Below are 12629 nucleotides of genomic sequence, written 5' to 3'. Positions count from 1 at the left end.
GCGCTTAAGGATGGAACAATGGGAAGAGTGAGGTGACAATAACACAGAAAGTGCTATAGCTTAACAATTCTGCTGAATTCTACAGAATAAACATATTTTGTAAACATTTCAGCCCTTAATATTTTACTGCTGTAACATTTCTTTATGGAAGGTATTTGCAGGAATGTCACAGGTCACTTACCAATGCATCATTAATCAAATTTTCACAATTTTAACACAAAGATAAAAAGCCATTCAATCATTTTAAAACAGTAATGGGGCTTTTATAATTCAAGATTCTGTCATCCTTTGGCCTTCAGGTTTTCAAAAGCATTCAGAAAGCTAATAGGGACAATATAAAACCTTTAGAGAACGCTAGTTATTTTTTGTTCCACCTCAAAATTCTACTGGGTCATGACAATCTTTCAGCCTCAGAAAAGGAGAAACCTCATCCTTCCTAATTGCGCACAGCCTCATTTAAAAATAACAAAACAGTTGGCAAGAAGCTTTCCATTAGGAAGCCCAGATTAAAGAAAAAAGAGATGGGGTCATTAAGTAATGGCCTTCTTGCAGAAGAAATGCATGCTAGCTGATTGTGGATAATACTCAAACATTTTCAACTGAAAGCAATCTTTTTAACTGTTGAAACGCTAGCAGCCCTAAGTGACGTGCTCCACTGTAAAACAGACCAACAGGATGATGACTGCTTTAAAAATGCCTGTGATGGACAGCTAGCTACTGGAGACGCCCAAAGGTCTGAACTGTTCCAGTCTCCTAAGTGTTACAGTATGGATTGATTTACCTAACTGAACATCAGTGGTGAATCGAAGCCTATGGATCATGCTGACTTTGAAGGACTTGTAATGGTGGCTACTAAGCATATCCTGAACAGTAGCTATATCGATTTGAGGGTCCTCCTCTGAGATCTCTTCTCCTCTTGAACCTGCAAAACAACCCAACAATAATTAACAACAGGTTTCAAATAAGGCATACAATTAAGCTAGCATACGAGTATGGTTATGGTGCTTGCAACTGCAGCTTGCAGTAAGATTTTAGACATAAACCATGAGGGCTGTTTGCTAATTTGTTTAAGAAAGAACAAAACACTCAGGGTCCATGGGTCTGGGAGAATGAAATTATCATGTTCCTTCCGAAACCAAAATCATTAAATCTTTACAAGACATTTTGATATAAATTTGCGTCCTGCACGGAGAGCTAAGCAACATGCCAACGACAGGCTCTGACGCGACACGAGACATCGGTGGGCTGGGGGCCCCCAGCGTGGAGCTGGCGTCCCGGAGGGCCGCGGCTGCACGCAGTTTGCCAGCCCGGCGGCCAGGCTGAGCAAGCAGAGGGCCCCTGGCCGAGGCGCCTGTTGCCTTCCACCAGCGCTGCCCCCAGGGACCGCAGCACCTTCCGCTCCCACTTTGGATGGCTGCATTAGTACAGTTTTCCTGTGTTTCAACATGTCCCCCTATGGGGGATTTAACTGAACACTGTCATCTTATTAAAACTTTAGCAATACCTTTCTCCTTGTAATCTCAGGCCCATGGCAAAGAACACGCACTTTATTTACTGATTAGTATTCTCAATACTACAGCAGGTACTAGCTTTATAAAAGGTAACATCTCATTAAGCCAAAATGCCAATTACCGAAAAAATATAACACACTTTAAAGATTTTTTTACATTTTATGACGTTGGATTAACACCAATTTAAACATTACTACAATGCAATATATAATTTTGCACAGAGTAATTTCTATGCCAGCTGCTAATAAAGCATCTCAGCTCTCAATGATCATTCAGATGCTGTTAGAGAAAGTGGTATAAATATGGCTGAAAACTGATCTAGCTTCTTACAGAAGATATTGAAGAATGACACATTTTGTTTAATACCCCTGCTAATGTGGTCCTAAAAGCTGAATCAACTGCCAGTTCAGAGTCCTAAATTTGCTGCAGGAGATTAATGAAAACTTTATATTTTGCTGCAATTTTAATAATGGGCAGACAAGATGGTAGAATTTTAGTATAAGTCTTAAAGCTACAGTATAGCTGGCTAAAAACTTGTCAAATTTTCTGTATTAATTTTATTCAAGACTTATGTAGCTGGAGCTGCCTCAACACTCTAATGGTTCCTGCACTGACCTTTTACTCTCCGGTGATGTAAATTCATCTCCCATTTGGGGATTTCAGCTCACGGTGGAGCAACGGTGAGTTCCCATATGTGGATCCTGCCGACCATGGGACCGTTTGCCAGGAACGGCAATAGCTCCCAGGGGAAGGAAACCTGGCACTTGGGTCAAATACACACTGTTGGTTCAGAAGCAGCCTTCCTTTTAACGGGATGATTTAAAGTTTCAGCACTACATCCCACTGGCTTCAGCACATCAAACTGTCAGGGTAGTGGCCATAAGCAGGATAAACTTAGGAGAGGAAGAAAATCCCAAAACACTGAGTATTTTTCCTGTTTGCTGAAAGCATTCCCTTTTCTATTTCCTAATTCAGGAACAAATTTCCCTGCTTGTGATAAAGATCATTCACATCTGCGCTAAAAGCAGGGTTAGTATTTGCTGTTAAATGAGTAAAAACACATGTTCAGAGCACAGAGTGAAGATCCACATTGCACAGACCCTGGGCACACCAGCTCCCCACCCCATCCATAAGGGACCGCGTGACACACATGCACGCTGCCGGCCTCCCGTCGCATAGCTTCCCGATGGAAGGATGGAAACATTTCTTTTGGGAAGCGGGGACGGGGAAGGGTTAAGCCACAAATTGCACTGTGCCATTTGACTTGGGAAAAAAAAAACCCAAAATCAAATGAAACAGCTTCCACCTGAATTTATGCAGAGCCATCTTAACGTTGTAACCACTCTATGCTCCAGAATGACAAGATAAATTGTAATGGCTCCTTCAGAGACATTACAATGTATTTTGTCAAAGACCCCTGTGTTAATGTCTCTATACTATGGATTATCATAATGTATCATGTCAAACACTCATGCTGCAGTACTTCGGAGGTACACTGAGATATGTCAAACTTTTGGTGCACTTAACCGCGCCCGGGAACGCAGCGGCACGGAGGCGCAGGAAGGCAAACAGGACCGCGGTGGCCCGGGCGGCCCCGGGAGCAAGCGCAAGCTGGCGAGCGACAGACGTGAAGGAATCGCCTTCGACAGACAAAAAAAAAATAGCGGAGAAAACCACCACGCAAAACCCAGTGCCGGTCACCGCGAGCCCGTGTAACGCAGAAACGGGTCACGGCGGACGCAGGCGTAGCAGCGTGGACCCCGGTGGCCCGGCCACGCTCCTGCTGAGTGCAAGGAGGTAATTAATATTATCCCTAACGAAACACCGCCTTTGCCAAGCGGCTCCCAACACTACCGTGCATTGCTAACCGCTCGCTGTCTTCTCCCAGAGAAGGAACGGCTGCGTTTTAACGGTGGATAAAGAGGCTCTTGGCTCTCCTTCCTATGCCCAGTCCCTTCTACAGCTGCTGCTCAAGTACAGCGTCACATATGAAGCGTCAGCACCAACCAGCTGACCTGCAGCAACAAGAAATTCAGAAGTAGCACAAAGAACAGCAGCGTATTAACCTCATCCCTGCAGCTCTTGTACAATGTTCCTAAAGCACTTCATAAGGAGTAAGGCTGGCAGTGAAGCTCTGCCGGGTACTGCCTTTGTGTTCCCAGCCCCACTGCCTGGCCTTGAACAAGCCCTAACCTCACTGTCCGCGCTTATTTACCTGCAAAGTGGGCACACTAAATATCTACTTTACAAGCCTATTACAAAGCTGAACCATCTCAGATTCCATATCCCCAAATTAAAAGTATTAGAAAGAAAATTAGCAGCCTGCCAGCTCATATCCAGGGGAAAAAGCTGTCACTGTAACATAAAATGTGAATATCTTGTCAGTGTTTAAATGGTGCAAGTACTAACTACTGGAGCTGAAGCAAGCTGAACAGTGGGATTTTGCACTGGAAGCATTTCAGACCCTCTGTATATCACACCATCTCTGCTGATTTTGTTTTATGAAGCTTTGTGAATGGATTCAGGTTTACAGAATTTCTGCAGTTGCTGCTCTTGGGAGAACAGCCAGGAACTCCACCATCAAAACAGATCATCTGTCTGAAGATGGCAAGACACTCAGACCCCTGAGGGTGCATTGGATAATAGCAGTAATATCAGTAACAACAGAGAGAAATGCCCTGCAGGGAAAAACCTGACTGCAGAACTTGGCATATTGCTCTTACCCCTGCAGCTCTGCGCAAATGTCTATGAGACTGAAGGAATTCAACAATGGAGAAAAGAGCCATCTCCAAGAGTTGATTGGAGGAAAAATCATAAAAATATTTTCCACATGCAAGCAGCTGTGAATAAACCTGTCAAATATTTACAGGCCTGTCAGGGTGTTTGTAATGGAGATCACAATGTGGCTTTTGAATGTAAAAGCTTCTGCTTGGGAAGACAATCAAGTAAAGTGGCTGCTCCAGTCTATTATTCAGCCCAAGAGCCCATCCAGCTAGGCTGCTCTGAAGGCAGAGAGACCGTGCTGGCGCCTGCAGAACGGATCCCAGCCCCAGAAACAAGCTCTTTCAAATAACAGCTTGCAGAGGTCACGGATACAAAGTTTGCAATAACCTCTGTATTTTTCCCTTAGAGTCTATCTAATTAGAGAAGATTTACTTTGTGAAAGGAAAATAAAAAGGGAAAGAGGTTGATGCCATATGTGGGAGAGACAGGGCACTGAGGGAGATGAGAATCTGCACAAAGAGCAAAGGACTTCCACGAGGGAGGCATTTCCATCCTCAGCCCAAAATAGGATTGCTATTTTTGGAGAAGCGGGGTAGAAAACCCCCAGAGCTGAGCCGGAAAAGAACGGACGAGAGGAAGCGCGTGGCTCCGCGCGCACTCCTGGGTCAGGGAAGCCAGGTAACGTGGGACTCAGCTCAGCGAGGAGGCGCTGCATTTTCTAGCATCCGGGGCGCTGCCGTGTTGGTGCCAGTGCTCCGAAGGCGGGATGGATGCACGTGCGCAGAGCCAGAATTAAGGTTCGAGATCTTGAGCCCCATGGTTGCAGCCGGCAGGGGCAGAGCAGCACTCCATCTCCTACATAAAACCAGTATACGCTGTAAGGGTGAAGTTGTTCTCACAGATATTATGTTTTTAGAAGTCTAAAACTCAAGCCAAACCACAACAGTAGATGGTGCTGGAAGGAGGGGATCCTATACAGAAGCGTGTATTCTGTGCAGCCACACGTCCTTTCTGTTTATCTATCTGATTCATATCATCTCTCCTGTCCCCTTCCTAACGCCAGTTATGTCAGAGTTAAATTGTTCTTCATCTCTTTGCTTAATTTGCTTGTGTAGCACAACCACACAAAAAGTGAAAACACAGCTTGCTACTTTAAAAAAAGGCTGAGTGGTGTCGCCTGCCTGCAGGGGCTGAAGAAAAAGCAGCAATTATTTCAAGGGCCACGCAGTTCTACACTTTAAGCGAGCCACCTCACCATGGTGAAGCACTACGGTGTGTTAGAAGTTACAGTTATGGAACCCATTTTCAGTCTCTAGGTTTGATGGTCATCCGGAAAATTCACATATTTCTCAGTCTGGAAGCAACAACTGAAGCTCTTTACTCTTTTTTGTTTGTTTGTTTTTTAAACCAGGTTCAGTATAGAGGTAGTATCTTTGTTCATATACTCAAACTACTGTGAAAGAGAGAGCTGCATTTGTAACTCAGTCAACTCTCCTAATAGCAGATCCTGATTTTCAGATGTCGAAAGAGACAAAACAGTACAGAAACAAGAGGCATGAGAAGCAAGAGTCTGAAAATAAGCTACAAAGCTAAAGCAAGGAAGCTTATCCAAAAGGGACTTCTGTAAGCATTTGGGGACATATAAAAAAGACACATTAACAATATCAAAGGTAATACAGAAATATCATACATAGTATGGTTTCTTAAAATATTTAAGAAAATAGATATTCAAGAACCTGAGCCTGTATTTCCTGAATAAAACAACAAAATATAAAGTTAACTGCATTGCAAAAATGTCCCTTTATTACTTTAATGTACTAGTATATTGTTTAATGAAAGTTCTTAATTGTAATTCAATTAATTACATACACAGAGTCCCCAATTACATTTTCCAATAAGACATTGGCTTTGGTACAGGTCTAAAGGCACTAAACCAATTTTAATATATTAAGACCAATTTCCCTTGAATACTAATTACTATCTAATGATAAAATGAGAAAGAACTTTCCAGAAGTAAGATGGTAAGAATAAAACTAAATTAGCCATGAATAGTTTGCTGCTTCACATAAAAGCATTTCACATGACAAAGTGCAGGCTTTTAGTCTGAAGATAAATCTTCCAGCAAGTTAAGAAGTTCTAAATACTGGAAACAGTTTATTAGTTTGAATACTATTAGTAAATGCTGGATAGACAGGGGATTTCTCCATATGTATTTCTTATTAATGAAAAGTTTGTTTCATTTAATACTTTGAAATATAAACTTTGTATTTCCCCAGAAGAAACTGGCAGCTATTTTACTAGCAGCTGTTTGGCATCATATATCATATATATATGAATATGAGACTATAAAGAGCACATTTTAAAATAATAGCTGTTATAACAGACTTTTTTCCTGACTGGGATATCTAAGCTAAAAATATTTTAAATAAGACAAAACACACAAAACACCTATAACTTTTTGATGTTACGATTTTCAAGTTATTTCTATTCTATTTTACCCCCCAAAAGAGAGATCCTTAAGCACTACAAAGTGCAATTGCTCAGTGTGTATTGGGGGAACCAGCCCATGCACAGTGCATGAATTCTGACTGATGTTAACTTCATGGCTGTTTCACATACATCCCTGAGCAGGGACAGAGGAAGATCACATTAAACTTACCCACATCTTGGGGGAGAAACGATAAGCAGAAGACTTATCCTGCACTCCTTAGTGCAGTTTGGTATCATTCCAGAGAACATGCAGTAACAGCAAGGCAGAAAAGATACAGAATACATGCATGCATTTATTAGTTTGCCTAGGTTACTGCTTGCCTTGAACAAGCTAAAATAGTGACTTGCTTTTGAACTGTACAAAGCATCTGTTTTGTCTTCACTTTCATGTGTTCCAAGATTTGGATGGCAAATGCCAGTGCTTGCTAGGGTGGAGACTGAAAGAAGCGGCTATGCTATGCTGCCACCTGCACAGCATTAACGTTAGAAACCTAAGGCAGCAGGGCCATGAGACCCATGAACGGGACGAGAAACCACAGCCTACGTTACGACATTGCATCGGAAAGGAAACGGCAGCCGCTGCAATCTACTAAGCCGAGAGCACGCGGTCCTCTGGGACGGCCCGCGGGGAGCTCAGCCGGGGCCTTCGCACGGGTACCGGACACCTGCTGTCCGAGGAGCCGGTCTAAGCCACTGTTAGAGAAGCGCACGTTGTATGCCTAATACGGGCCAGGAGAGCTCAGTAATTAGTTAAAAGCGTTTTTGACTCCACAGTCTCAGTGATATATTCAGTATTTTCTGAAGCTCTGCTCTGCACAGGAGCTTGCTTTTGCATGTCTGCTGCCTCGTCCGGGAGAGAGGGGAAGCGGTCCTTGCAGCAGCGCTTCGGGGAAAAGGTAAAAGCATTCCTTCCACATTATGACTGACATTTATTTTGAGACAAGGCCTCGGAGGCCCTCTTGGAACAGTCTCCACTGCACCATGCCAGGGATGCAGGTTTGTACTGATGCAGAGCAGGGGGGAATACCTCCTGCTAAACCACTTACAAATTTATGACAGATTTGCCATTGAAGGAGTGAGGCAACCTGAACCTAGTAACTCATGACAACTAAGAGCATAAATAGATAGAGCTAAAAGCCACTGTATGGATTCCTCTACAGAGTATGAAAATAGGTGTGTGGTTTTTTTTTTAAAAAAAGCAACGTATGCAATCCACTTTGAATTACATAGTCTAGATACAAAAATTTTGTTCTTTTTAATTGAAATACGCAAAACTTCCAGAAGCATGACTACTATTGGTTCAGTAAAAGACATTCTTATGACTTCAGCTAGTACTTCAATCAATACTTAGGAAAACTCCCTGCTTTTTGCACCTTTTCATAGATTAAAAATTGATACAAAAAGAATAGCTGGGATGCTAACCTCATGAAATTCTGGACTTTGGAAGAGTGTGACTTGATTAGTAATGTTAAAATTGCTATATTTCCTCATGTGCAGCATCTCTTCTACCATTTTCTCCTGCAGTTTCTTAGAATCATTGTATGAAGAAATAAAACAGGAGCATCAAGTGTATTTTGTGAGCAAGTTCCACCCTACTAAGAATGGCAAAATTTGAGTGATCAATCTCAGCTCCTGACATACTACTAGAAAACTCATTGCAGCTCACTGTCTCCCCACTTTGCTACTCCTTAAATGGGAGCAAAATCTATAACTTGCCCCTGGAATTAGGAGTTCCTTCAGGGGCGCTCTATTGTCTTTTGAGGATAAAATAAGAAAAGCTATAGCCAAATAAACATAAATGGAAGGGTCTAATCTTTGTAAAGAAAGAAAGAAAGAAAGAAAAACTTATATTTTTTGAAACAAGCTCTTATTATTATTGTATGCAGCAAATCCTCTGGGCATGGGCTTAACTGAGAACATGGATGCTACTACTTTTCCTCATTAGTACAATCAAAATTTTGACAGCTGAATTAAAATGAGAAAGAAACAAAACAGAGAGCCTAACTGTTGGAAAGAATGAAGGATGGACCAAAATGGTATGGAGGACAAACACAGGCCTATGCTAAATTTCTTGGTGGTAAGTTTCAGATAATTCCTTGTAAAGAAATAAATAAGGAAACAATATTAGAATCATTAAAACAATAGAAGAGTAAAAACATTTTAGCATAGCTGGAGAGAAAACTAGTTGTTTTGTACTTTAAAAATCATCCCACTGCTCTTTTATCTGCATGGTTAATTTCTGTAAATGCTACCAAAAAATGCAGTTCTTCTAACAGCAATATTGACATGGCAAAATATACTGCAGACCAATCACTTTATTCACTAAATAGTGCCTGCAAGAGAAAAAGCTTCATATTTCATGTGTTTTTCAGGGTTGGTCATAACTTCACAGAGCAGAGTTTAACAGAAAAAGATTAATCAAGAAGTGATAAACAGGATGCAGACTATTTACTAAAAGGTATGAAATCAATCATTTCCCTTTGGAATATTCTTTTGGCATAACTGAAAAGTGCCTCAGGAAAGAGAGTCTCGTCAAAACTTACTTGCCCAGACAGTACAGTTTGTATTCCAAAATACATAACTTATGTGAGTTTAAGCAGTTTACAAGAGCAAAAGTGAAAAGGGCAAACATACTGTTCTCTCGGACAAGGCAGAATTCCAAAGTGCTCTGGCTCTCCAAGGTACAGTCTAAATCTACGGGGACATTAGGTTCACTCTGCTTCTCCAGCCGATACTGAGGACCTGAAACATAAAGTAACTTGTAAAATCATCTGTTTTCTAACAAGGTGATGGTTTATCACATTCTATCAATGTGAGGATATTTGTACTCTAGAAGCAAAGCAGGTAGATGTTTATGTTTTAAAGCTCTTTTCCAAAGGGAAGGACCATACAATAAAAAGGTGGAGGATGGTCTGCATGAAAACAAAATGTTCCCTTCAACTGTCTAATAAGGCTATGACTACGCTACTGACAAAAAATTCTCATGAACACTTCCATGCTATTCCCATATTAAATACCCTGCCCACGTTGCAAGATGGGTGATATTGCTTGCTGTAAGAAATTTCTACTCAGATCTTGATGTATGCATGTATTGTATTGTTTGGGCATCTTTCCCCACGTAAGAGTAAATTGCGTTTGCTCCCCTTTGCTCTGCCCTCTTTATGGCTCTTTATATAATGAAAGCGGGAGTGCCGTGAGTGCTGCCCAGCTGGTTATTTGCCCGGGCACTGCAGGAGTCTCCCCTGCTGCCTGGAAGTGGGAGCATACTCTGAAGGGAAAGCAGATGTGCTGCAGCACAGCTAAACTACTCACATCCAAAGATGAAGGGTGTTACTTTGCTTCTCTGAGTGCATTACTCTCCCAGCTTGGAAAAAAAAAGACTGTTTCTTTAGAGTGGGCTCAACCAAACATGCATTCACTCTCCACAGATGTGAAAAAGCCTAGAGAAGTTTAATTGCCCAGATAAGGCGATTATTGACTTGAGCAGAACGTGGCAAGACACAGCAGTGCCTGTGCACGGCACTGAAATATCTGGGAATGAAAATATGCCCTCTTTCGTGACTTATTTTATTATATTTTGTCATGAAAATCAGCTCTGTGATATTTGATTTGGCTATTTCTACCTCCACCAACAGTGTATTTCTTAAAAGGCTCTACTCCCAAGGCTTGGGAGCTGAGGAGCTCCTTCAGGCACCAGCAGCGGTGACCGGCACCAGGTTCCGCTGGAGATAACGCGACACATTGATTCGTTGGCAGAGGTGCCCAGTTCCAGGTAACAGGTCCGATGCTAGATGGCGTTCGATATCGCCTAGCAGCTTCACAGCTGCAGGAAGCACAAAGGGTCATCGATACACGAATTTGATCTTTTTCCAGAGATCTCTATACTGTTAACATTTTATCTGCTGAATATGAAAGAAATACACTTCACAGAACTGAACCAGATATAAACGTGTACAGATGCTATTACTTCAAATGAATTATTTTCAAAGATGTTTCATTTATCTATAGATTTTTTTCAAGATTCAGGCGTTGATCTCTTTTTTTCTCTAACTTAATCATCGAAGGAAAGATGACAGTACTTACAAAACCTGACTTTCAACTACTGAAAATATATTAAAAACTGTTATTAAAAAAATAAGGACACAGTCTTTTTTCCTTCTTTTTAAAAATCTTTTAGTTGAACAGATCCTTAAACTGGAATAAAAAAGCACCAATATAAAGTTTCAGGACTGCTCTCTTAACAGCATATAGGAGCAGGACACAGACGAATGAAAAGAGTAATTTAGATAAGCTGAACTACGTGTGGGAACACAGGCAGGAAAAAAGCCACTTCCAAAGGCCTGGTTCCTGGTCTGGGGGAAAAGGTGGGAGCCGGCGCTGCCGCGGACACGGCTCCCTGCGGGCTCGGAGCGAGTCGCCGAGGAAGACCGGGGGGGAGGCAGCGCGGCCCGGCAGCCGTCATCCCCTCCGCCCCGCGCGGGCCCCCGTTAAAGATGTCCCTGGAGGTGTCCATTTCTGAGGCAAACTTGATGCCAATATTCTTTTAATCGGTTCTGCCTGCCGGCTGGGCCGGGCTTTAAACATCGGCCTTATGCTGGAGCAAAGGGAACTGCTCCTAAGCCTGGCTCCGGGGGCACGGATCCCCCCGCGCACGAGCCTGGGCAGGCAGAAAGCCACCAGTAACCCCCGTTTTCTCCAGGGCACTGTAGAAAGCACTTGGCCTACTAGGCTAAATAAACACCTCAGAAATTTTAAGTAATACAAAGCATCTTTAAATAGGTCTTAATATAACAAATAGCTAGAACTGAAATAATGAAATCTATTCCTTCTTTATTAGTATTTAAAATATTTCTGAATGCTTTCCTGACTTTGAGTCATGATAGTATATGATGAAATATTTAAAACATAAAAAAAATTAAGTATTTTAGCCTCAGATGGCATGCCTAAGAGATGGAATTTGTTAGCCAATTAATTTTAAATTTACTACAGCAGACTTTCAATTATGGCTTCTCATTTCGTTTCCCCAGAAGTCATGTGAAGAGCATGCCGCATGCTCTGAGAGCATTCTGCTCCTGCAGTAGAACATTATTTTTCTGTAAAATGGAGTTTCCTTCTTCCTGGTGACTTTGAGAACAGCCACAGAGCTGGCTCTTTGCAGGCCGCAGGAGGAAAGCGCAGCTCCTCCCTCTCCCTCCTCCGGCACAATCCGCGGCTGCCCATGGAGCTGCCTCCGAGCGTTTATAAAACCAGCTGCACTTCCAGAAGCAGCAGACACATCTCTCATAAGCAGCAACAGCAAAAAACCCTGTAAATGCACAGCACCAGCTTTCCTCCTCTCAACTGCTGAAAATGTGATTCAAAACTTGAAATAAAGAAGAGAGGCCTGGATAGTTAGGTAGGAGCAAAATATCCTGAATTATAAAAGAATATCAAAGTAATAAATCAATTTGGATTTAAAAACTGCTGTCAGTTTAAAAACTTGTAAGGACAACAGAACCCGTGACAGCAAAACCTACTTGCTGTGTCTGCTTGTAGAAGATACTTTCCAGCACTTCCCAGCCAACATCCAAATGCTAAATTACATCCAGAAAGGACAAAGCCTGCAGAATTGTTGGTTCTAATCTGAATTTCTGCATTATTGGTATTCTCCTACCAAACAGGTAACTCCAAACATTTCTAACACAGACGAAGCCTCTTGCCCTGGGCAAGAACCTACAGACCGCTGCGCCCACCGACAGGCAGCCGCTAACCTCAGCGCCCGAATCCTTCGGCTAGGACTCCCACACCACCTCGTGTCCCAGCCTCCTACTTCTTCTGTTTCTACTGTCCCACCCCCAAAACATTCAAAAGCAAAATAAAGGAAGTAGTAACGTTAACCCGTCCTGAAAGCGTCACTTCTCGCAC

At 42.3% G+C, this 12629-nt stretch overlaps 1 protein-coding gene and 1 long non-coding RNA gene across 5 annotated transcripts in view; one reads left to right on the top strand and one right to left on the bottom strand.

Moving 5' to 3' along the window:
• The window catches only part of MAPKAP1 (MAPK associated protein 1), a 115037-nt gene that overhangs the window by 19810 nt on the left and 82598 nt on the right, over window positions 1–12629 (bottom strand). For 3 of the 4 annotated variants that reach the window (XR_010886135.1, XM_067308996.1, XM_067308997.1), the window contains exons 8-9: window positions 9360–9467; window positions 782–922 (exon numbers count right to left, since the gene is read on the bottom strand). Coding sequence is in view for 3 of the 4 variants with exons in the window: in XM_067308996.1 (XP_067165097.1) it covers window positions 782–922; window positions 9360–9467 (249 nt within the window). In the remaining variant the exon portion in view is untranslated. The remainder of the gene's footprint in view (window positions 1–781; window positions 923–9359; window positions 9468–12629) is intronic. The other variant, XM_067308999.1, reaches the window with a different exon arrangement.
• Window positions 8712–10374, top strand: LOC136993880 (uncharacterized). Its single transcript, XR_010886136.1, has 3 exons — window positions 8712–8802; window positions 9098–9183; window positions 10361–10374. It is a non-coding gene; the product is annotated as an uncharacterized lncRNA (long non-coding RNA).

The sequence above is a fragment of the Apteryx mantelli genome, chromosome 21 (assembly GCF_036417845.1).
Source record: "Apteryx mantelli isolate bAptMan1 chromosome 21, bAptMan1.hap1, whole genome shotgun sequence".
Lineage (NCBI taxonomy): Eukaryota > Metazoa > Chordata > Aves > Apterygiformes > Apterygidae > Apteryx > Apteryx mantelli.
Note: the sequence above shows the minus strand (reverse complement) of the source record. Positions and strands in the feature narration are given on the sequence as shown.